We start from the raw sequence: 27,278 nt of genomic DNA, 5'->3' as shown, positions 1-27,278 counted from the left end.
CTAGTATAAGTTTGTTTACTTATTCGAAAGCGTTACCTTTACCTGCGATTTGAATGGAATTCCGATTACTGTCGCTAGACGGCGCTGTTTTCATTGTATACAAATCAAAGATACCGTCAACACTACTGAATAAATAAATAAAACTCACACTAGGCACACTGAAATACTTATGATTGTAGCGCTTGAAGATTCAATAGTACTTGTAAAGATATAAGAATACTTGTAAGATAAGTAATAGACATACTATTTGAATAAAAAATATTTTGATTGATTTCATTGTGAGCGTGTGAACAATATAATTATTTACGATAAGTAACATATCGCTATATCATTAAATAAGCCGCCTATTAGCTTCAACGGGCCTTTCACGCCAAAGGATGATTCTTACCCAGGACAGACATTTGTGTGCATGACCATGTTTGTTTGTCCTGAGTCTGGGTGTAATATAGTATTATATAAGTATGTGGTATCACTTGTCTGGCACAATCTCTGCTTAGTTTGGAATCAGACGGCCGTGCGTGAATAATGCCCCAGTATATTATTATTATTAACGGTTATCATTAATACTTGATCACAAGCATGATAAACAATTAGCTCGTTAATCTCCAAAATTGATTATTACACCTTATCAAACATTTGTGTAACTAATTACACTTGAGAGCATTAAATCAAAGCTCATCTATCTTTTATTAGGTATATGTAGAACATCGATATTGATAGTTTTTAAAATAAATTATAATCAAAGAAAAAAAATGAATACGGAGTAAATTAAATAACAGCGGAGTTTATTTTATCATATATATGCTTATTATTATAATAATAATATATATAAACTTATACTAGCAGACGCGACACGCAACTACAAGGGCGTAAAGTGTCTACGCGAGCGGCACACAAGTCGGCCTTACCTTAAATTGATAATAATAATAAAATTATTTCACGTCTAAAGTTAACAAGTTTCAATTTTTTCTAGCTTTTTTTTAAATATTTTGTTGATAAATACAATTGAGAGTTAGACAAATAAATGATATAATAACTGAAGCCTTACAACTCGCTTCACATTGGTAATATGCAGAGTTCGTTTTCCTAAGATAATAAAGAAGGAAGAAGAAGTTACCTAAAGATAATACATCGGTCACTTACAATAGAGAGGTTTGCTTTATATAACGATCACTTACAATAACATTTATATGTACTTACAACAGCAGCAGGTTTAAAATTACGTTATTTATTACCGTAAGATATCACCACACCACTGGACAAAGACCTCTCGTATTAAGGAGATCAGTTGTAACCTATTCCACGCTGCTCTGGTGGGGATTGGTTAATAAACGTATGACAGAATTTGTTCTGACGCATTCAAATTACCTCAAAATGTTATCCTGCAACACTTAATGCAAAATACATTATAAAAGCACTAGCCCGGATTTGAACTCTTGTCCTTCGGTTCAGATCTTGTACTGACTACGGAGTCATCATCACTACACAAGACACGTTGTTTATGGTATTATAGAACCGACAATTTCAACAAGACTTATATTCAAAGTACCATTTATTGTTACAGATGTCGCGCTCCCATTGTAAACGAGATTTCATGTCGCAAAATGGATGCGTTTAATTTATGGTGAGTCGTAAATTATATTTGATTTCTTTCTCGGACATCGGAGGATTTATGTGTTTTTTTTTTAATGTTTTTTCTATGGTAATAGATGTCTTTGAATGTTCGCATTATCTTGTTCATTTACATGACGAAAAATGGCGTTTGATATTAATATTTGTATTGCCTTCATTGCGTTCACGTCACGTCAGTCACGTTATATTTTTCACCTGGATTAAGTCAACTTTTTGAGTGTAATATATATAAAGGATTCCGATAAAAATAAAACCTTTGTACGACGTCATTAATTAAAATCATTCCGACCGTCGGGAACATTAAAATTACTTTTCCTTTTATATTTTGTTTACTTTTTTCACTTTCATAGTGAAAAAAAACTATGGTTTCTGAAAGAGATTTTTTACAAATTTTATATTTTAGTATTCAATTAAGTTATTATTTTTTATTTGTTTCTCATATAAATAGAAAGATACATTGAAAATTAATTAATATACAAAAAACAAGTACACATTAATACCGTAAGTGTTCTTCGGTTAGATGAGGGTTCTTCTTTAATTTAACAGAAGGACACGATTATGGCAATTCAGTTATATGTATAATACATATGACAAAAATTCCGATGCTTACCCTTATGCCTAAGCAAGAGGTATACTTTGATAGAGCAATACAACATACATACAAGATTCAAATAGTAAATTCGGAACCATATTTTATTTTATTGAGTGTCAACCCGCCTATGCTAAAACTTTGTTCTAAACTCTACATTGACGAAAAACTATTATACTATATATTTCTTCTAGGCAAGCGCGCTCCATCTTAGACTGTATCTTCACTTTCCATTAGGTGTGATAACAGTCAAGCGCTAGCCTGTACATTAAAAAAAAACAACGAAAAACTATGTCTATCCATTGTAGTAAATTGTATTGTTGCCGCCGCGGCCAATTATATCGAAGATGAACTAGCTACCTAGGAAAAAAAATGTATAAAAGTGAGTGACAAGACATAATCCGGCGTGTTCGTAAATATATCAGGTGCATGAACGGCTTTACATACTATCGGAAGCTTCAGATACAATAAAAATCTTAATAAAAAAACCTCACAACACCCACTAAATATTATTATTTACGTGATAAAAGTTAAAAATTATTTCTCAATGTTAAGAAAAGCCGATATGGCCTAGTGGTTAGAACGCGTGAATCTTAACCGACGATCGTGGGTTCACCCGAACAAGCACCACTGAATTTTCATGTGCTTAATTTGTGATTATAATTCATCTCGTCCTTGATGGTGAAGGAAAACACAGTGAGGAAACCTGCATGTGTCTAATTTCTGTGAAATTATGCCACATGTGAATTCTACCAACCCGCATTGGAGCAGCGTGGTGGAATAAGCTCCAAACCTTCTCCTCAAAAGGTAGAGGAGGCCTTATCCCAGCAGTGGGACATTCACAGGCTTATACTGTACTGTTAAGAAAAAATACATAATTAGTGTCATTCAACGGTGTTTGCTATTTCTAGAGGCCGGAGGACAAGAGAGAACATGTCTAATTCAGAATAAGCCTCGCAACGGAGTGAATGTCTCATTTCATACCGTATACAAACGTGTTCTTGAAAAGGTCAAAGCGTTCGTTTGTATGTATAGGACGAATTATTTATATATAAAAAAGGTAGAAGGTTACGTCACAAAGCCCTGGAATATTTCGTGCGTTTGCCTACGTAACAATAATATCATATTATATGAAACTCTCGACTCGATTGTTCATCACCGAGGTACACTCGTATAAATAATATGTGGTGACGATGATAGTTGAATTTTGTTCAAGTTTTATCCACAGACTACCTGCACAAAGTCCCGTTATTCTACTGCTAAACAAGAATAACTTGCTTGCACAGACACAAGAGAAGTAATGGATACATCTTAGATCAAATATCAAAATGTCTTACCGTCTGGTTGCTTGTTTATTCGGAAAAAACAGAAGCAAGTCGATAAGATTACTCAGTTTATTATAATAAGTTCCCAGGCCGGAATAAGATCGGGGAACGCGATCGGTAATGTGGGCTAGAAATTCGACTACATCGACATTTCGTTGTTATATTAACTGTCGTCTCGAATATACACATATATATATATTATATAATTAATACGATTTCTAAGAAATACCGCACGTAGTTCGTAGACATTCGTAGCAGCGCTACGGTATACGTAGAGTCCCAGTTGCAGCTTCTCGCAGTAATAGTTTCTATCTCCTTCATTTCATTTATTTCTACACTTTCCCTGTAAACTCATAAATATTCATCCTATAAGAGAAAAAAGCTGTTAAGTCAACATCGCACGAACAAACTATGTACATATTTTAGTTTAACTCTGTATTAAAATATATGAAGTATAACCCACTGCCGTCATTGTGACCGGCGCGCGGCATCTACAATATGTATGATCATTTATGTTCGACCACTGGACATGCACCGTCGTGTATGTGTGGTTTTACATAAAGGATTCCTAATGTCAAAATTTAACATAACAATGTTTCGGTTCTATAATATTCTAACCTCACTATGTACATTGTTCGTATATTCGTATATACTTGCTCGTAGGTATATGACAGTCTTAGTGGCTCACTTATAAAGCCGCTAATCTCAAAGTTCAAACCCGGGGTTTTTTTTCGTGCCGATAAAAAGTGATTAGGTTTTTTAGTCGATTTGGTAGATTTCAACCAAATCGATTGCGGATGTAGTTGAAAATTTACTTGCAAGATTTTCTCACGTACAAACAGGTAAATGAAAGCTCGTAATTAAAGCCTCTGAATGGAATGTAAATTCAGTTTGTAATATTATACTGTTAGTCGATACATTGAAATGAAAATATTTTTTATATATTTATATAAGCTTGCTCACAAGTCAAGTATAAAAAACGGATCAATCAAAAATAAAATAAAGCTTTACTTAGGACCGACGGCCATCGTGATATTTTTTTGGAATAATTTTCCTCCGTGACAAAAATAGACGCATCAAAATATGCGATCGGATGTTCGTGAGCGGTGGAGCGATTTATCAAACCCTCTGGCTGGTTGCTTCTTTGATTCTTATCTATCTTTATTCCTTTAGACGTAGTATCTGCCGAAGAATATCTTAAGGCCTTAGCCATCAAATTTTAATAGTAATTATAAAATACAACAATTTTTAGTAAGCTTAGATTTATAATTTATAAGGAATTCAAGCCGGCGGAAATATGTATGTATCATAGCCAAAGATCACAGGTTCAATATAATACAGGCAAAAATAACTGAGTCATATGCTTAGTATATGTTCATAGATCGTCATGGTTATGACAGAATATTGTGAGAAATTCTACTATCAAATGGTTTCCTAGTTAGTTTCCTAATAGGAAACCACATATTTCTAATAAATTACTTCTATAATACAGTTTATAACTTAGATTTTAAAGGGTTATTATTTATACTGTAATAATTATTTGGATTTATACTTTAATATTATTACATATTAACAGATGAATAGGCCTTTGCTCAGCTAAAATGGAAATATCCGAGCATTTACTTATGTTTAGATTTATTACATTCACATGCATTAATACTAGCATCAACTAATCCTGGAATCTAAGGAGGTCTCCTTGGATTCAAGCAAAAGTGAAAACAAAACGTTCACATGTTCTCGGAAAAGAAAGTAATCAGTATTTAAGCGCTGGAGTATCGTGTGATAGTTCCCAAGGGTTTTCGAACGTAGCTGTAGATATGTTTGCTGAAAAATTATATTTCCTTTGGAATAATTTTCTAAGAACTGCAGCGCGTGGTTATTCGAGTGGAATTAGAATATGTAAATATTATTTTATCTCTAGAGAAAACTTTTAATGTAGCGATTTTCATAGTTTTAATGTTAATTGTTCGGCATTTCTATATGCAGTAAAAATTAAATGTATTTTGTAATAGAATCCGGTATAAGAAAAAGTCCATATTACTCTCCAACACAAATGTTGTGCATAAAATGAAGTATTTTGTATATTTATTTGTTTTTATATATTATTTTAGTATCACACAAATATCTTAAATAATTTTAAAATAGAAAATCCAAAATTACATAGTTTTAAATTACCCGTCATATTGTAATGAAACGCGAAACCAATCGCCCGCAAACTACATACCAGAAGTTCAAAGTTAAATCCAAAAATACCCTCGTTTATGCTTGAAAAGAATATTGGCTGGCAACCGCACCCTAAACACCATTTAAACACACCAGCCCTATTGTTTACTCACGGTTTTCGTTCAGCTCGTCGCTAGTTAGAACGTTTTGTTCTCTCCCCACGAAAGATTTATGTACAAATTGATGGGTGGAATAGGGAAGGACCGTCTTTAATATAATCGAAGACAAGCCTTTAAACGCTGTGGTTTTTTTTTAATAATTGGGCACAGGTGATCACTACCAATTAGCCCATTAGTATAGATATAGACTCTACAGGAAGTAGAGATAACAACCATACATTTTCAATACAAGAAACAAAGTATATAAATTAGTATACATAGTTTTTACGTTTTAATACATAGTTATATAATAGATTAATTTAAAAGGCAAAATAATTAATTTAAAAAAAATTTTTTGAATAGAACTTGATTGAATATTATGTATTAGATAATTATTTTGTTTCCCATATAAATAAATAACCATAAGTGCATAACTGATTTGTGGTTTAAAAGGTGCGATACGTGTTGTGGATATCCAGCCTTATCACCGGTAGCGTACACTTAATATCCGTCGCTATATGCATGTATGTATTTATGTAGCGAGTGGTATCGATTACATCATTAAAGCGCTCGCCGTTTCGTAGTGATGTATCAAATTATTTCAGTTTTATTTAACGTCCAAGCTACAAGTATATTAATTAGATCGTAGAGCTTATTCGAATTTTATCTCTATAATAAATACTTATTTCTATTATATATATACTTACTATGGTTTTATTTTTATTACTACCATGTATTTTCTGATATAACATTTTTTTAATATAATTGTGTAATTCTATTTTCATTAATTTAGTATCTAGTTAAAAATCGTATTCGTTATTGAGGTATCGCGTACGTAACGTAACGCGTCAACTGTGTTTTAATTATATTTAAAATAATTCCGTGATGAATATTTTAATTACATATCAAGATTAAAGCACATAAGTTTAAATATTCAGTAGAGATAAATAATATATGTACAAGCTGTGGATTTTTTGACAATCAATGTAATGTTTCTATATTGAATAGTTTTGACTTTTTTCGATAAAGTTGCATTGGTTTTACTATGATATGATTTAAAACTTAATAATTATTTAGGGGTTCAAGGACGCTCAGTGATTTTAATGTCGCCAATTAAGTCTGAACGTAAGTATCATAAAGTACCACACACGAGATTATTATATAAAAAAATTATTTGTAAAATAAAAGTATTAGAAAAGTGGAAAGTACAGTCATCTTTTGTTGATGAATACTCTACGAGTTACAATACGAGTTACTCTACGAGTTACAATACTCTACGAGTTACAATAGTTTGAGATTTTGATCGGAAAATTGTCAAAACGTCTACTTTAGTGTTCCGATTACAGTTGACTGAAAAATCGACACCTAATATAATAAAGTAAATAGACGATCGAGTCGACAAGCTAAGCGTATCGATTGCAAAATTAGTATTCAAAGATCGCCCCGCGCGTAACGCGCGATGATAGCCGGCGGGACGCGAATAAATGATTCTATCTCTCAGCTTCTCTGCACTTCTGGTACTTGTATATTTATTTAGTATCTAGTATATATATTTTATGTTGGTTTCATACCACAAACAATAGCAATAAACAAGTTTTACAATAAGGTTACTTTGAAAAAGATTGTAAGAAATAAATTAAAAAACTGATTGCACTGCTTGACTAGGACTCCTTTTCCTCTCATTTTTATAAGAAGGTTTGGTTGCCCAAGCTGCTCTAATGCAAACCGTGTTTGTGTCGTTTGAAAATATGACACATGTGTATTGAACAACCTGGTTTCCTGACGGCGTTTTACTTCACCGCCGAGAATAACATAAATAAATAATCAACACAAATTAAGCACATGACATTAGAATGTGGTATCTTTGGTTAAGATTCAAGTTCTAACCACTCGGCCATCTCAACCTCCACGAAGACAGGTCGTACGTAACCTATTAAGTAAGTTTATTTTGAATTTAAATAAGTATTATAATTAGTATCGAGTTATGTACTCTCTCCGCCACTTATTAATGCTTAAAACCGATGCGTGATTTCTAATATATAATGAAACTAAATTTAAAATGTATCCGTCGGCTTAGTATCGGTTTTCCGTTGCTAACGCGCATATTATTTATATATATATTTTTTGTGTTTTTAATTATAAATGATAAAATGATTCGCACGTTGTTCTCTTACAGTTATGATTAATGTTAATTACAAATAATTTATCGCCCTTAAGAGCCAAATAGGCATACTCATTTGTATTGATTCAGTGTATAGAGATTCCGCCGACGCCTCGCCCTAGGGGAAACTTAGATAAGTAATTGGCCTGCCTACACGATCATCTTGGTATTCTTAGAACAAGTTTATTTTTGTAACATACTATTTGAACGCTTCGAAACGTTTGCACTACTGAATCGAGGTTGGTAGGTTGTACAGTTTTATTCATATTTTTAAACAAATAATGAAGGAAATTTAAATGGTGGTAAGCTCGCTCGTCTCGTAACGAATAAAATATAATAAAAAAAGAACAGTATCGAATTCTTATATTATAAAATCGATACCGTCTTAGTAATGTAATATAACTATGGACATATTTGTATGTCTTTACTTGCTACTACCCAAAAGACGTTAAATCTCAACTTACCCGTTACCCACGCCTTTGTACATTGATGTTACAATGCCGGAAACCCACGCGCACGTGCCAACAATAACTTTAATTGTTTCACTCACTTCACTTACTTTACTCTGCTTAGAAACGCGTAGAATTCAAACAATAAACAATAATTTACATTTATATATATAAAGACAAACTGGCCGTTCCAACTTCTTAAGGGTGAAATACGTATTATATGTATGTTCAATCGTAGCCCCACTTACCAGGTCAACTTAAAAAAAAGGTCCACAAAAAAAAAACACATACACAAAAACTTTAATCAAGTAAGTTAGATAGTTCGCTTCTCATTGGTGGTGGCGTTATGCGCATCTTCTCCCCCGTAAGCGTCGCCAGGGCTAGTTGGGTTCTTTATATCCCGGGAACTCAACTAGGATTGGAGGCTCGCATACGCGTGCCAACCGTCGCGCAAGCAATCCCGTGACGCCCCCCGAGAGACGGTGAGGGTACCGCTGGTTTTTTAATAGGTATTCCGGCGCCTTCAGAGCCGGCGAGTCCCACCATATGTGGGGGAAACGCGTAAATGCATTTTTAAGCGAAAACCTAAAAAGAAAGTTCGCTTCTCATCCTTAACTAGTGTATACTCCACAAAAATTACAATTAAGCAGAAGACGCCAACCTTCGAAAACTGTTATCTTTTCCATTAGTTGTCCCATTTGCCAGTGTTCCTATTTTTAATAAAAAAAAATATCTTAAAACATACATAGACTACATTAGACTTCACTTAAGCTAATATTGCCAATACAAAAATCCCCTTTATTACTAAAATGCAGAAATCGGAAGACAAAGTTTTATGACAGCTGCTTTGAAACTGAGCTTCTAGTTTAACCTTTAAAGCTAACAATATAATATGTTAGAGCTATATAAATTTATGCCAACGAGAATATCATTCAGAAAGTTTTGTCTGAAAATGATAACTTTCAGATTAAACTTGGTTGTTGGGTAGGTATGTCGAAAATATATTCATTTAAAAATATTATATACTACTGAAAACTTGACAAGAAAAAATTAAAGTAATAGCCTGTATATGTCGTACTGCTGGGCTAAAGGTTCCTCCTATAGAAAAGCTTAGAACCTATTCCGCCGAATACACATGTATCAGAATTGTCTCATCCTCCCGACGTTCTCCTTCACCGACATGAATTACAAACACAAACTAAGCACGTCAAAATGCACCAGTGCTTACTCGGATTTGTATGTACAATTTCCGGTTAGGATTCACATGCTATAACCACTAGGCCATAACGGCAATTTTTTTTCTTTTATAAACATTAAATATTTTTATGAACATTGTTGGTTTATATTAATTACTTGACTTAACTGTGTTTAACAATGTATCATTTTTATTTAAACAAATGTGCCAATGTACGCTTCCGATAAAAAAATAACAATGTCCAATAAAAATGTATGTAGAAAAAAGATATATATATATATATATATATACATGTATGTATCTATAGACGAATTGAAAAGCTCTCCTTTTATAAAGTATATAACATATTCTACTTATTTGCCTGTTTCATAAACTTTTTGTCGGCTACAAACAAAAGTTAGTGATAAGGCAAAACAGATTCTCAATTTCAAGTTACTCCAAAATTGTTCAAATTCAACCATGAGACCCTTTCCCATCAATAGGACAGGCCGGTCGTAAATAATCGTAAGGGGCTGACTCTGTTCGAATCTAAAAATCCTATTTCAGACCGTAGCTCTGAGGGCAATGAAAAATAATATTTTGAGGGATTCGGTTCGATTCGAGAATAAACGTCAGCGTTGAATTATTGGGTGCAATCGCGATTAGGGATCAAAATATATGTGAAATATTCGTTCATTTTGACGCACACGTGTACGTAGACAAATATACACGTATTTAGTTATATTTACGTCATTCTCTGCTAAATCTATCTGGTACTTATAAATGAGGAAACGTTTTTTTTTTAAATGCATAACTGAAAATAACTAGTAGGCCAATACACATAAAACTTATTCCGGAAGATGAGGCGCGTTACGGAAAACGTCCGTAGTATAAGTAACCCTTTGCAGTTTCCTCGTCCCGCAACGGAAGGATGTTGGCAAAATTCATGCAATCGACACAATAGAGCCTATAACATTCATTAGAGTTAAGTCTATTTGTTAGGTAAATTCGACAAGCATTTCAAATCGTTATATATATTATTGTGAAGACGCGTCACGACACGCTACATATTGCATTTGAATATTGACAACACAAGATTGACGTGTTTACATATTGTCAAGGTGTGTGTGAATGTGTGCTCATAATCGTGTGATACAAATCACATATGTGTGCGAACGTGGCAGATTGATGCGAAGGTAATAATGTAGGTAGAGAATTATTATAATATATATTTACATATTGCTTTTATTTCCACCTTTAACAAATAACTTTGATGACACATACTTAGTGACATATACTGAAGTGAAACGTGTAATGCTTTTAACAATAAACTACAATGAAACTGAACATAAAAATAAACAATATTTAACGACAACATTACACACAATAAAATATCTCTATTAGAAGCACATTAAAAATCACTTGATCGAATTTCAACTTTCGATCTTCGATTAAGATCCACGTTTTCCATCCACCGACCCACTCAGCAGAGAGAACATTACTAACGAACCATACGAACATTTTAAACAACGACGATTTTTCTCATCTCTGTCTGACAAAGTCGAAAGCAACCATTTATTATTAATTTTCACATAACTAGCTACCGGGTGAACTTAATCAAGTTAGTTTACACTTAATTGCATATAGTATTAATTTCCCGAGGGGTTTTTAATAAATATACTAAATTTACAGACAGATTCATTATGATTACATTATGATACTAGAAAAACACCGCAGACGTTGTCGCTGTCATTTAGAAATTTAACCTGCGCATAGTTCTTACCAATTATCACGGCAATCATTCGAATCTTATAGAAGATGATGTGATGCAGCGCCATCTACCGGTGTGTGACAACATAGTAGAAAAACCATCTCCATAAATATATACATATATGTATGTGCCAACTTTCAAGAGTATTTTTTTACATAAAATATGGAATGGGCCGTAGTAAATGATGAAACTACTATTAACCCTACCTTACGTCACCAATACACCACCAAGCTTGGGAAGTAGATGTTAAGCCTGTAATATTGTGCCTGAAGTTACACTGGCTCATTGACCTTTTAAACCGAACACAATACTAAGTTATACTGTTTGATGGTACCTACCCACACTTGCACAAAGCCCAATCACCAAGTAGTCTGTTTTATCTCAAAATAAAAAACCAACATTTAATTTATATAATTATATAAATTACTTTATGTGTATTAATAATTATTTTTTGAAACTACACAACCAACTACATTATTTCATTTATCATTCATTCAGTACCATACATTATAAAAATTGTATCTTACATCGAATTAACGGTATATGAACTCATACGGATGTCCCATGCGATTAAGTTGTAACTTTGTGGTGGTTCCGAACTACTTGCCTGAAGGTTCCTGGAATTTCTGCCATAGAACAATAAATGTACGATAAATATAGCGATGGCGCGCGTATCGGAGATTCGCTTAGAATAACATTTTAAGAGGCACCGCAATGCAAGCCGGACTTTATTTATTCATATACGAGTTGCCCGTCCCGACGGGTCAAATTCAAACCCCTGTCATGTTTAATTTGGATAGCATTTGCGTAAAGTCCGTTCTTAGTGAGCGTCTACATCGCAGAAGGAGTAACTATGCTAAATTCCAAGGTAATCGGACCTATAATTTCGGAGATCGTGATGAGGCATTCAGTCAGTGGTACATATATATATATATACATGTATATGTATATATATATAGTGTGTGTACTATAATAGTATCATGAACACCATTTAGCTAATAATAAATGTTATCTTTTCTTTCTATTCGTGTAGTTTGTTATACTTTGTAATCGACATTACATGGGGCTTTTAGAATGCTTATTATTGGTATACCTATCTACAGGCTTAGTGGAAGTATTAAAATGACCACGTTACCTTTAACAATAACTAAATGTATCTGGCACGCTAGTAGAGCTTCCTTTCTTTTATATAAAACTGAAGATGTAAAACTTTTCGCCGACTTGTTTCTTTATGGTAAAATCTGCTTCAATAAACTTTTTAAATTGTATTCAAAGACTCAGAAAGGTAGGTGACGTCATCGTGAATTATAAATAGCACCATTCATTCTGTAGTCCTCACTGGAAAAAATTATTATAATTGTTTTAATTTGAATCTTAGAACGATCTATAAGTCTGAATGTCATTATTATTATAGAACTAATAATATTTAAATACATAAGGAATAGATAGCCAATAGCGGTGAGATAAATTATTTCACTTTAAGTATATTTTGGGTGTATTACGCATTATCAAATTAAATTTCAGCCACATTAAGCCGAGATGGCACAGTGGTAAGAGCGCGTGAATCTTAACCGATGATCGTGGGTTCAAACCCGTGCAAGCACCACTGAATTTTCATGAGCTTAATTTGTGATTATAATTCATCTTGTGCTTGACGGTGAAGGAAAACATCGTGAGGAAACCTGCATTTGTCTAATTTCAATGAAATTCTGCCACATGTGTATTCAACCAACCCGCATTTTAGCAGCGTGGTGGAATAAGCTCCAAAAAACCTTCTCCTCAAAAAGGGAGAGGAGGCCTTAGCCCAGCAGTGGGACATTCACAGGCTGCTACTGTACATTAAGGTAAATATAGATGACTTGTTTGAATTGTTCCGAGATGCGCGCACTTACTGTCTGACTGCAGCTGTGTACTGCAGTGTAAATCTACATCAAATGCAATACCACCTAATCACTCCCCGGGGATGCGTCTAGACTTCCATTGTAGACCAGATTAAACCATCACATTTTTTAATATTTCATGCGTATTTTTATATTTTTATAATAAAATACTTGTTGTATCAAAATTAAAACAACAATAACGTGGTCTGGGTATGTACCACCCACTCATCAGATATTCTACAGCTAAACAGCAATACTTAGTATTGGATGAGTGAGCCAGTGTAACTACAGGCAAATGGGACAAACAGCTTGGTTCCCAAGCTTGGTGGCGCATTGGCGATGTAAGGAATGGTTAATCTTACATGGCAAATATCTATATGGTGGTGATCACTTAACATCAGGTGGCCCATTTACCCGTCCGTCTAACTATAACATAAAAATAACAATATGAAATAATTATGATGAAAGTCTTTAAAGTTATTCCTAGTTTCAAAATAATATATAATTCATGAGTACTTACCACGTTGACATATAGTTGGAGAGAAACTCGTCGCTTCGGGCAATTATTTAGCGACTCTAGCGAAACCATCCTAATCCTAACCAAATTTTAAATGCAAACGTGAGTTGGTTTGTGGTTTGTTAAGCTTTCGCGTCTTTTGACTTGTACAAGTTAAAAGTTGTCGGTATTTTCATGCATTCAGGTAATACTTTACAAGTTTCCACTTACCGTATTATAATGACTACAGATATTTACTTCAGTAAAAAATATATATTTTTATTTCTCTCATACAATTTCTATAATATTATCTACCTCTGAGCTCATGTCGACGGACGCTTGACACATAAACGAAACGAGATGCACTCAGAAAAGATGTTTTTATTTTTATTTTAATTGGCTATATGAATACGCTTTTTTTAATATATTTGCTTACAATGAAACTCTTGACCGATATTTTATTTTAAAATAACAATATGTAAGTACTTTTTAGTAATAATGAGAAGCAACAGTGCTATTCTGTAAGAACTCACTTCAATACTTATTCGTGATATATTGACAACCGACTTATGGTGCTACACAATTTTAATGCGTGTATTATTGAAATGTAAGGTCACAGACCCGGAGGTCCTGGGTTCAATTCCCAGGTCGGGCTACTAAAAAGTTATTGGGTTTTTCTGTCGGAAAATTCTCAGTATCAGCCCGGAGTCTGAAAGTTGGAAGTGTGTACACTCCCGTGTCTCCGAAAGCACGAAAAGCCGTTGGTCCTGCGCCTGAACTTTTTCCGGTCGTGTCGGATAGCCATCCAATCGGAATATGAGAGTTAGGGAATAGAGAATGCACCTGTATTTGCGCACTGTAATATCTCCTGCGTAGTTGGCTATTCTCTCTTAAGATTGGCCGCCGTGGCCGAAATCGGTCTGGAGGACATTATTATTAGTATTGAAATGTTATCATATATGGTGTCTAAAATATTCGCCTCGAGAGAAGACGAGCCTTAGCCCAGCGTTACCATAGGCTGTTACTTTACTTTTAAAATAATACAAATAACCAACTGTAAATGTTATTGTAAATAACATAAATATCATTAGATTAATTATAAAAAAAAACACCAAATAATATGAATTACACAAAATATTAATATATATTTTTGGAGCCACGAGAACTTCTGAAAAGTCATATCTAAATAATTTCAAACATCTTTTGATAAACAAGTGACTCTTAAGGCTACTTCATGTTAGTTTCACATGTGACGTGTCAAAGGCGAGTGAAATGCACTACAAATTATACCGTGAGATGAACATAGAACGTCTTACTTCTTTGGGAAACTCTTAATAAGAGAACTTAATATAAAACATTGTATACTAATTTGAAGTAAATATCAAACTATGATGTGCTGAAACGTTTATAAATAATGTTGTATTTAATTTGCTTCTTTAAAAAAGTTCAACTTACAATTTTTGCATTTGTTTTTAAACGTTGGTACTTCAAGAAACATATACCACTCTTTAACATTGTCAAGGCGCTGTCAACCATGAGAATAAAATGTTATATCTCGTGCCTTTAGTTAGTTACTAGCTCACTCACCGTTCAAAACCATGATTTCCGGACACAGCGATGCAAAGTTTAATAGTATTGGCATTTTTAGCTGTTATCCACTCCGACGCGCCTGTACAAAGCCATCGATTAAGTTTTGGAAAGATGTTAATATAGATCGTAATAAACAAAATTCGAACAGTCATTTACGAAACGTTGCAGCTGTAACGATTAATATTGCTTGCCATACAGCTCCATTTCAAACTCAAATCGAGTGAATACCTCGTTACGTATAATCCACCCCTTTGAAGTTAACAAGCAAGGGCTCCAAAGAACTCACATTAAATGTTTCTTGCGTGAATAGAACGTGAAAAGTATTAAAGTCTGAATACAGATAAACTATGAATGCATCTGATGGCAAAATGTATGTTTAAGAATAGCCTTCGTGGCTTTTATTTGAAAAGACTAAAGTGTGATAGCAAGAGCAACGAAAGTATACGAGTATACACTGTGACCTGTCATCTGTCACCCGTTTATTGACAGACAACATCTAACTTTTTTTTAACACAACCCGGAGTGTAGTTCCAAGACATCGGGATCTGCAGCATTATAATCTATCCACAAGATCAACAGGACGACTAAATATTAAATCCTTACTAATATTATAAATGCGAAACTGTGTTTGGTTTTTTGTTACGCTTTCAGGTATTAACTACTCAATTGATCATTAAGTTTTTCGTACATTTTTTAGGGTATAGAAAGGGACAGAAGATACGTAACATCTGGCCCCTCCCCCCTTTTTATTAAACTACTTAAAATATATGTATAAAACGACGGCAAGTGCTGCCATATTATAACTGTTAACACGAGGGATTATTGTGAATCGTGTACACATAATAAACTTGCAGTTCCAATTGTCCCAAGTTAATATTATTTTCATCCTTAGACTGAAATTCACGTACTCTTAGCTATAAACAATGGGTATAATAGATATTCATTGTACGAATTATTCGTGAACCTACAGAGAGATATTACTCGTTTCAATGGTATTGTTATCATTGTAAGATATATATTTACTACGTCATCAAAAGAAACGGATGAACCATTACTCAGAAGATTTAGTTTGAAAAGAACTTCTGCTGATGTATAAACTAGGACAGATATAATAAAAGCTTATGTGGAAATGTTTCGGTCACAGGAGAATGAAAACAAGTATACATATTTTTATTCGAAATTCAATTGTATACAATTTTGAGCCTGGAGAAGGGCAGACAGAGTCATAATGATTTATTTTAAATAGTACTTCCAGGTAATCTATGTACCTCACTGTCATATACTGGTGGTAGAGCTTTGTGCAAGCTCGTCTGGGTAGGTACCACCCACGCATCAGATATTCTACCGCAAAACAGCAGTACTTGTTATTGTTGTGTTCCGGTTTGAAGGGTGAGTGAGCCAGTGTAATTACAGGCACAAGGGACATAAAATCTTAGTTCCCAAGGTTGGTGGCGCATTGGCTATATAAGCGATGGTTGACATTACTTACAATGCCAATGTCTAAGAGCGTTTGGTGACCACTTACCATCAGGTGGCCCATATGCTAGTCCGCCTTCCTATTCTATAAAAAAAAAAAAAAAAAGTCATCTACCTGACTACGTGGCGTTTATTTATATTGACAAAACAATATTTCCATTTTTTTTTATTAATTCGTGTTCAAATTCGAAAATCAAAATTATTTTTATGCAAAGCTTTAGGTAAATTTATGATGTTGCAATGGTTAACATTCCGCCACAACAATCATAAGATGGTATCCAAATGTCATACACATGTATATTTACTATAAAAATTACTTGCAATATTAGACTACCTTAATGTTATTTATAGAAAATATATTAAAATGTCATAAAAATAATTTACAAAATTTATACTTATAAATAATATTTTAAAAATTTAATTGTTTAAGTATATTTATAAGAAATAACAAGACTGACCAGTTACTCGAATGGCAAACATCAAATTTGTATTGCGCTGTTGCATACTGTAGTGAGACAGTATAATAAATTTTATACTCGTGATAGGGCTTTGTGCAAGCTCGTCTGGGTAGTTACCACCCATTTAAACAGCAGCACTTGGTATTGTTGTGTTCCGGTTTGAAGGGTGAGTGAGCCAGTGTAATTTCATTTCAGTAGGGCGTTGGTGACCATTTACCAACAGGTGGCACATACACTAAAAAAAATTAGAATGACATACCATTTTAAAACACGTTGTCCGCGACGCATTGACGATATAAAATATGATGTATATTTTTTCAGTGTCATTTTCTATGTATGAAGGTGATATTTACCATTAGGTCCTCATTTGGTCGCCTGTCTTATTTGTAAAAATAAAAAGTAAGGAATAATTGAAGATTGAAGGAAAAAAAACATACTCCTTCCCAAATATATCCCTTATACATTCAAGTTAGATAATAATAAGAAGCCGAGATGGCCCTGTGGTAAGAACGCGTGAATCTTAACCGATGATCGTGGGTTCAAACCCGGGCAAGCACCACTGAATTTTCATGTGCTTAATTTGTGATTAGAATTCATCTCGTGCTTTACGGTGAAGGAAAAACATCGTGAGGAAACCTGCATGTGTCTAATTTCACTGAAATTCTGCCACATGTGAATTCTACCAACCCGCATTGGAGCAGCGTGGTGGAATAAGCTCCAAACCTTCTCCTCAAAAAAGAGGAGAGGAGGCCTTTAGCCCAGCAGTGGGACATTCACAGGCTGTTACGGCAATAATAAGATAGGAACGTACAGTCACCAATATAACTGAAGTTAAACCGAACTTGAGCCAACGTAGTGTTAAATGCAAATAGGTCTGGCGTGAGTTTGTATGTTAATACGAGCCAGCTGTTACAGTTACGGTCCACGCTATCGACCTCTATATATTGTCGTGGCACATCGTCTTTATATTAACCATTCAAAAGGTATAAGAAATTTCATTTATATCTTAAATTGGGTACGAATTTAAGCGCATATTTTGAAAGATATATAGAAGATTCTCAGATCATACATGAAAATTTACCATATTCTTGATACTTTTAACATTTTGTGTTATCGCTATAATAAAACGATGATATTAGTATAAATAAATAAATTCCATAATTGAATTTCATTATATCAGCACGAACTCCCGGTGGCATCAAATTGCCACTCGAAGATGCAAATTAGCAATTTCATCACCAACCGAAATGAGTTGAGAAATAATATTTTTGAGGTTATAATCATATTTCTGGCATCTTTCTCGCGCATTTCGTAATTCGTCGCCTTATCTACTCGAGTCATATTTAAAAAATCTACTTTAAGTATCTCTAAAGACCTACTTTATTTATTTTTTTATATTCTGATAAAAATAAAAAATATTTACTCATTGTCCTCACTTGCACTATATAAATATAACTCCATACTGTTGTTGGACTTGCCTTTTATTACAATAAGGAAATTGTTTAGTATAATTAAATGAACCAAACGATTGCGCGATCTAGAATATACACAATGCCATCTAGTGGTCGGTAGCAAAGAAGTTAAATTAATATCGATAAGTACGCCTTTGATGTGAGTAAAAATTATATCGCAATTAAGAAGCATATCAGCGCCATCTATTAAGCGTATGTTGACTTAATATTACCTTAATAATTTAAATATTACATTTTACTTATAACATAAGAATTTTTACTGCTAACTTGTTATTGAATTAGACACTCATCCTTATAAAAGTTTTGAATTCGATTGTGTAGGAATTCAAATATTTGCAATTCGAAATCTATTATAATTAATAATATATAAATTGTCTTTTAATATTTTAGTTAAATGAATGTTATCTATATAAAAATCTAGAAATGTAATAAAAATTGCAAACATGTATTTAGATCATACTTATTGTATACGTTTTATTTATTTATAGATAATAATATCAGCGAAGTGTCAAACTACCGACAATACCGTGTGACAACGAGACCGACTAACGTGGCACGCTTTATGGAGACCGGCGCTCCTTGTCTACGGTCCATTTATTAAAGTAAGGTACATTAATCAGATATTGTACAATCTTATTTGTATGAAAGTTAGCAAACGTCACGAAAGTGAATTGTAGGTGCCTGGTTTTTCGATCTTCATCTTTTTTTTTATAGATTAGGAAGGTGGACGAGCATATGGGCCACCTGATGGTAAGTGGTCACCAACGCCAATAGACATTGGCATTGTAAGAAATGTTAACCATCGCTTACATCACCCATGCGCCACTAACCTTGGGAACTAAGATGTTATGTCCCTTGTGCCTGTAATTACACTGGCTTGCTCACCCTTCAAACCGGAACACAACAATACCAAGTACTGCTGTTATGCGGTAGAATATCAGATGAGTGGGTGGTACCTACCCAGACGAGCTTGCACAAAAGTCTACCACCAGTAAAAATCATCTTCTCTCTCTTTTATTATTCTTAGCTGGCTGCTTTACAAGAACACAATATATTTGTACAGGTAAAAATTTCGGGATTTCATTTGGTTTTATTTATTTTGTTCATAATTTTATTTAATTAAAAAAAGATGATAGAATAATTCAATGAAGATGAAACAATAATTCAATAAGCAAGGTTTGCTTGAACCAGCCGAGCTATACTTCATTCCTGAATTTTTTTTATAGTAGCTTATATATTATTTATACGTGTGACGTGTGAGGAGCCGGTTGAAGTGGTTGGTAGAAACTTGCCTTTTGCACCGCAGGTCATGGGTTCGATTCCCACCCAGGACAGACATTTGTGTGTATAAACATGTCCGTTTGTCCTGAGTCTGGGTGTAATTATCTATATAAGTATGTATTTATAAAAGAAAAGTAGTATATGTAGTATATCAGTTGGCTGGTTTCCATAGTAAAAGCTCTGTTTAGGTTGAGATCAGATATAAGTTGGCCTTGTGTGAATAATGTCCCAATACATTATTATTATACCTTTGCCCATCATCAGAAGGACATTTTACTCGGATTATATATATATGCTGGGACTATTAATTTTGTTAATATATGCCGTCAATTTGCATACCCTCTTAGCCAACGGCGAACTAAAAAGTAATTATAGAAATAGTAGCTATCATAAAATAAATCGTAATCACCCACTCTTAAATAATAAACCCAGGTTAACCTAGCCAGATAAGCCTTCAGATCAATTTGTTATATTAAAAGCGTTATTAAATACTTCTAAGACTTGATAATATTTCGCTCATAACTTTTTATTGCTTCTTCTTTTTCTTCAAACAACATAATTTTCCTTGTCGTCAACAGCTAGGGGTGGTCCATGCCCCACGCGGCGCCAGCTACCGCCATGTCGGCCCCGCCGCGCCACCCACACTTCTACACGGTCGAGGTCGGCGACACACGCTTCACGATCCTCAAACGTTACCAGAACCTTAAGCCTATCGGTTCCGGAGCACAGGGCATAGTATGGTGAGTTAATTTTACGTATTGTCCTTATTTTTTCTCTGAAATAATAGTATCCAGTTTAGACAGTTTTATCTAGAAGTTACTACCGATGTGATTTTAAAATCTATTTTGTATATCTATGCAAAAGTGTTTTAATCACGACGTAACTACTGAACGGATAATGTACTTTGACATTGCCTGAAAACTGAATATGGACATAGGCATATAGACTACGGGTAAGATAAGAAAACAAAATAGTGTCGAGGGAGTCGCGGAGAACAGCTACTACCTGAAATATAGCTGAAAATAATTTATCTCTAAAAATGATATCCTTATTTCCAAGATGAGCTTACCGGCGCAATTGAGTTTTGAAACATGACTTTTTGGGGTTCAAGATGTGATTAATAACGAACGAAATGTTCCCGGTATTTACGTGTTTTAATACGTCATGTATGAAGCAATGACGTCATATTAAGAATATTTTATGCCTGCCGTGTATGCATGTACGTACATACACATCAGAATATGTATATCATCGCATGATCTGGGAATTTATAAGTACAACTGTTTGCAATAATACTTCTCCATTAATTATTTTCAGCTTTTCAGAAATAAGATTCTAATTAATTTTCATATTATATTTTGTCATTTATGTAAAAGACCTGAATGTATGTTATAAGACTATTTATTTTGTCTTTTATTTAATTTTATGTTTCTATAGTTTTTTTTATTTATTATTTATTCGTGTTTTGTCGAAATGATCTTTCTTTAGCTTAGACTTTACTTGATAGTTATATTTCATTTAGTAATGCACATGAACTCAGCACGCCATTATTTCTCTGCATGCACATATTTGCACTGCTGTTGTAGTCTCATATAGTATCCGTTCAATCGTTGATCGATGTTCTGCTCCCCTTCCGTTACGCAAACATTTCCAGATTAAACTCAAAAAATTTTTGGACTTCATTGAACTTACTTGTAATTATCAAAACTCTTCTAATTTTCCCTTCTTCTGAGAGCATGCCATTTTACTGAATACAATCTTTAAAATCTATAATTTTTTTTAAACAATATATCTGTCTCCTCTTAAAAAGATAATGAACAAAAATTCGTCGGATACGTAAATATTTAATGACAGAGAGAGTCGTTAAGAAACACACCAAAACTCAGCCTACCGGCTATCCATATAAACTATATTTCTCTTTATAGCTGATCCAGTTATAACGTTAGCTGAGTAGAAATGGTTCAGTATTACTCTGTCACACTCGGTGACACGGTGTTCACGATACCGACCCGGTACACAGAGCTCGTGCGTCGAGGCGCGGGCGCGCAGGGCATGGTGTGGTAAGCGACGCAGTTGGAAAACGCTTGTGCTTCAATGTTTCCACTCATCCCCCGCTTTGGTTGTGAAAACTAATGTTTCTTAATATTTTTCGCAATGACCTTCGAGGTCTCATTTAAAGTTGCCGTCGGTGATCGAGATTCTTCTCTTGTCATATCTTAAGAGTTCTGAATTGAAACAGTCCTGCAAATTGTCTATTCAAATTGGTATACGAAACAGATAAAAATTAAATCATTATCATTGCTTATAGACATAGGCTTTCGCGAATTTTACACATTTAAATATATGTTTTGAATTCGCGTTTATCCATAGACTTTACATTCAGACCAAAAGAATAAGTAGACAGCGCGCATAGAACAAACAAGTGTGCGTGGTGGTGGTATAATCACAATATTTTAGATGTTTGCGTAAATCAACCATTTTATGAAAAAACTTCCTTACATTCATACATTATTCAAACCATAAGATATTTATTCTTATGGTTTTTCAAATTTTCTTGCATGGTGTCGTAAAAAAAAATAATCATTAATAAATAATTATTTAAATAAAAATTCAAAAAATGTTTACTAAGTCGTATAATTTTGTATACATTTTCTGTTATACGCGTTTTACGCAAGAACTGTAGTGGGTTCTCTTGATAACCACAAGTTCTACGAGCTCCGTCTATTCGGTGCTTTTGGTCTGACTCTACTTTGCGCGCGTTCACGCGCTTTATTATTAGATATTTGAATATCTTCTGTGGATATTTACAAAGTGACGTCATCAACTTTTGACTTTGTATATCATTCATGCTTATTATATTACGACAAGCTGAACAAATCTTCGTTTACGTTCACGCCATCATGTCTTTTATTAGATTTCTTCTAGAAGAGGATAGAAAGGAAGGAACTTACCATGATCAGCCAATTCATATTCATTTAACATGTCTTTCTAACTAACTGATGCATATTTACCATCATTTAGCCTTGTGGTATTTGATAATATTTGTACCATTTCCTCTAAATACCATTAAGTTTTAATTGTATACATTCACTAATTTACTTAACTACAAACCCAATAACAAATGCATGAGTTTATTTTTAAAACGAATATGGAAAGTCGTAACATATTTAAATTGAATTTATAAGATGTTTTTTTTTAAAGTACAAAATACTGGATCTTATGTCAAGTATACTGTGTACTTTTTAAACTTTCATATCTCTATAATAAAATGTTAAATTTAAGAAAATGTCAAATGTATATATATATATACCAATATATGTATATACCAATTGTAGTATTAGTATTTTCTTAAAAGAGTTATTGCTAACATTATTTTTTTAATGCAAATAAGTTAAATTAATAAAAAATATATAATATAATATATGCCATTTAGGCAAAGGCTTAAATATACATATATGCTCATTAACTCTTATTCAAAAAAGGATTTTAGTTTTTTTTCTTTATTTATATATATATGTATATTATTAGCGTGGCTTTTTAATTTTACGTCTATTTATTTGTTTTTCGTTTGTCATTTATAAATACATTAATATATATATATATATATATATATATTGTTTTCTTCTGGTTATTATTATTATTATGTTATTATTATGGTATTTTATGTATGTATTATAAACTAACCAAAGGTGTTCAATGATCGCGAATTATTTCCCGAGTGGACTTAAGATTTACTGAGATAATGAGTAACTGATCCGTATTGCAGCGCCGCGTACGACACGGTGACACAGCAGAATGTCGCGATCAAGAAGCTATCCCGGCCTTTCCAGAACGTGACGCACGCGAAACGCGCCTACCGCGAGTTCAAACTTATGAAACTTGTAAATCATAAAAATGTAAGTTTCACAGGCAATCCAACTTCTATAGTAGTTTTCTCGAAACTCACAATCCCATTTCATCTTAAATTTATTTCACCGAGTCGAATCGTATTTCGATTCTCAAGTTTTAGTAAGTTACTTCATAATCGATAAAATGTTTTCAGATAATCGGTCTTTTAAACGCGTTCACGCCACAAAAGAGCCTTGAGGAGTTTCAGGACGTATATTTGGTGATGGAGCTGATGGATGCCAATTTATGTCAAGTGATTCAAATGGATTTGGACCACGAGCGTATGAGCTACTTGCTCTATCAAATGCTGTGCGGAATCAAACATCTTCATCTTGCTGGAATTATACATCGGGTAGGATTTTTATTTAAAATAATATTATATATAATATAACATTAGATTTCTATTAGATAATTTGGAGTATTTAGCTTATTGTTAAAATTTCAATTCAATTTCTTCTTTCGAAAATTATTTCTTTCCTATTGTATGAATGTATGTGACGATATTAACACAATTGTTGCAGGATCTGAAGCCGTCCAACATAGTGGTAAAAAGCGACTGCACGCTTAAGATCCTCGACTTTGGTCTTGCGCGTACTGCCGGCACGACCTTCATGATGACACCATACGTCGTCACCAGATATTATCGAGCGCCTGAGGTTTGTTCCGAGTGTTTTTTTGGTTTTTAACACAAATTATATATTTAAAAAAGATAATACATTTATACATTGTTTAAGTGGCTTTTTACAGGCACTGTAAAATCATTTTAAAATATTCAATTAAATGTAAAAGCGTTTTGGAGTATAAATTCTACTGAGAAGAAAACTCGGCAGTTGCTATAACTGGATACGTGCCTTTAGCCGTAAAACTAAGATGTTAAATTCAAACTATAAGTAACACAATATAATAGGTCATTTGAAATCAGTAAATTTTTCCTGATAACGATTAAGGTTTTGTTATTTGTAAATGTTCTTATAAAAACCATTAAGTAATTTTAATCTGAAATAGAATTATTTTCTGTGTTTTCAATGAGTTTTATATTCGATGTTGTAAGGTTATCCTCGGTATGGGCTACACGGAGAACGTGGACATATGGTCAGTCGGCTGCATCATGGGGGAGATGATTCGCGGTGGAGTGCTCTTCCCGGGGACCGATCACATCGACCAGTGGAACAAAATTATAGGTACGACTGGCATATTCTAGTTTAAGAGATTTAAGTTTATTAATAGACCAAGTTAAAAATAACTGTAAAATTTTATTATTTTATTTATTTATTACATCACCAACAAAGTACACACAGATACATGACAGCACACGGCTCATAAAATAAAAAATAAAAGAAGTGGTACCTCAATTACAGGTGATAACTGCATGAACAATGAGGCAACATATACATTATAGCACAAAAAAACAAAAGACAAATCAAAATTTCAAGTTACAAAACAAAAAAAAAACAATAAATAAAAAATTAATAAAGTAAAATCAAAATAATAATGAAAACTAATATGAATAATTAAGTATTACTTATTAATGGCATTATGGACCTTCTAAATTTAAGTATATTGTTGGTAAAGATGTTTACATCCTTGTCCATGTCTACGCAATTATAGGTCTTTGTAATTCTATTTATAGGTGAACTTTGTCCTAGGTTCGATTTTGAAGCTTTAGTTTTACGCCTTCAAGCGTAAGCATTTTGTGGGCGCGGAAATACAAATAAATGACAGTAGTTTTGGACAGTCCAAAATGCCATTAATGAGTAAGCGAAGAAATGGTTCGAAAGAATTTAAGATCATCTGCAAATAGCATGGAACTGGAATTCGTGAAGCAAACATTTATATCAATATATATATTATAGAAACGAATGCCATGCCCCATGAAAGATGTATTTATTTTGCGAAAAAGGAAACTAGGTGCTAAAGGAAATGGCCAATTTATGTATGGGCGTCTGCATAGTTATCGAGTTTAATGTACACAAAATATTTTCAGTGTTTTATATTCGTGAATATTGGCACATTAAATTGCTATAAATAAAAATCTCAAAGAACTTGGCATTACAGCAGAATAGACGTGAACAGTTCCATTAAACCTTTAATCAGATCGCTGGCAATAAGTGTATAGATTATGACTTTGCTATTAAAAAACTTAAGGCGCTTTATAAATAGCAAACAGTTGTGAATTATTACAGTTAACGGATGTGGTATTTAGGTAGAACAAAACACAAAATAAAACAATTGAATATAAATAATTATTTATTTATTAGAGTAAACAAATACAAGCATAGATATATAGGCAGATTATTTTGCAATTGTGATTGCGGCTTTCAAAAAACATTTACCTTTTGTTACATTATTTTAATGGTCTTCAATTCTTATTGATATGTTGTCTAAAAATCCTGCTGGAGCTTGAATATTGTTTTAGCCAACCAAACTAACAGATTATTGTCATAACATGACAACAACAACCGAATGTCTTTTTCCCTACAAAGCAATTACTATAGTGCCCTAAAATAGCTTCCAAGACAGAATCACGATATTCTGTGTCAAATAAAACATAAAAAAGTACAAAGCAAATCCGCACGCAATGTATATCAGAGTCTAGTAGCCAGTGTTAAAAGCAAGGTAAGAGAGTGGTAGAAGGATCAGTCCATAGAGATAAGCGGGGGTCAAAATTATTAGAAATTAGTCGCAAACAAATAAACATATTATGCGATGAATTTTGAACGTTGACAAAAATAAAAAAGGACTCAAAATCAATCCTTTTGGAACACCCGTTTCTAGTACAGACTCTATTAATGGAAACTATTTGAGCTATGACAAGAGCTTTACCGTTAACAACGTTGTATAAGGTGGTACAAAATATATGTTTCGTGCTCTAACGATCAGATGCTTTAGATAAATTACAAATTCCATAGTAAAGCTCCCGAAGAAAGCCGAATTGCTCACTACAAGAAATAATCTTTATACCAAAGTGCACTAAAAATTATTAAAACTTAATTTTTTTCAAATATTTTTCACAACAACGGAAGTATAGAAATAGGCCTTTAATTACAAGAATAGCTTTTGTTTACAATTTAAAAAAAAAGTTGTTACTGTACTACATATATACTTTTATAACATCTAATGCGATAATTCCTTCGTTCAAATGAACATTTAATACAATCAAAATTCAATATTACATTTGGGAACATTGCTCGCTAATATAATTTAGTAAAACCTATAAAATTGTTAATAGTACTTTTCGAGTAACGAATAAAAAACGATGCAATACATTATAAAGATGATTTAAGATTTGAATAATTAAAAAATATATCGGGTCGA

The 27,278-nt window shown here is 33.3% G+C and overlaps 1 protein-coding gene across 9 annotated transcripts in view; it reads left to right on the top strand.

The window, feature by feature from the left end:
• The window catches only part of LOC126771627 (stress-activated protein kinase JNK), a 112,332-nt gene that overhangs the window by 81,506 nt on the left and 3,548 nt on the right, over positions 1-27,278 (top strand). For 3 of the 9 annotated variants that reach the window (XM_050491616.1, XM_050491620.1, XM_050491618.1), the window contains 7 exons: positions 1,565-1,624; positions 19,283-19,396; positions 20,654-20,815; positions 23,842-23,971; positions 24,118-24,315; positions 24,485-24,619; positions 25,015-25,144. In XM_050491616.1, the coding sequence (XP_050347573.1) occupies positions 20,667-20,815; positions 23,842-23,971; positions 24,118-24,315; positions 24,485-24,619; positions 25,015-25,144 (742 nt within the window). In that variant the 5' untranslated portion in view covers positions 1,565-1,624; positions 19,283-19,396; positions 20,654-20,666. Of the gene's footprint in view, positions 1-1,564; positions 1,625-19,282; positions 19,402-20,653; positions 20,816-22,000; positions 22,136-23,841; positions 23,972-24,117; positions 24,316-24,484; positions 24,620-25,014; positions 25,145-27,278 lie in introns of those variants that run through there. The other 6 variants (XM_050491621.1, XM_050491622.1, XM_050491619.1 and 3 more) reach the window with 4 other exon arrangements.

The sequence above is a fragment of the Nymphalis io genome, chromosome 11 (assembly GCF_905147045.1).
Source record: "Nymphalis io chromosome 11, ilAglIoxx1.1, whole genome shotgun sequence".
Taxonomy (NCBI): Eukaryota; Metazoa; Arthropoda; class Insecta; order Lepidoptera; family Nymphalidae; genus Nymphalis; species Nymphalis io.
The sequence above is the reverse complement of the archived record's forward strand: the minus strand, read 5'-3'. Positions and strand labels throughout refer to the sequence as shown.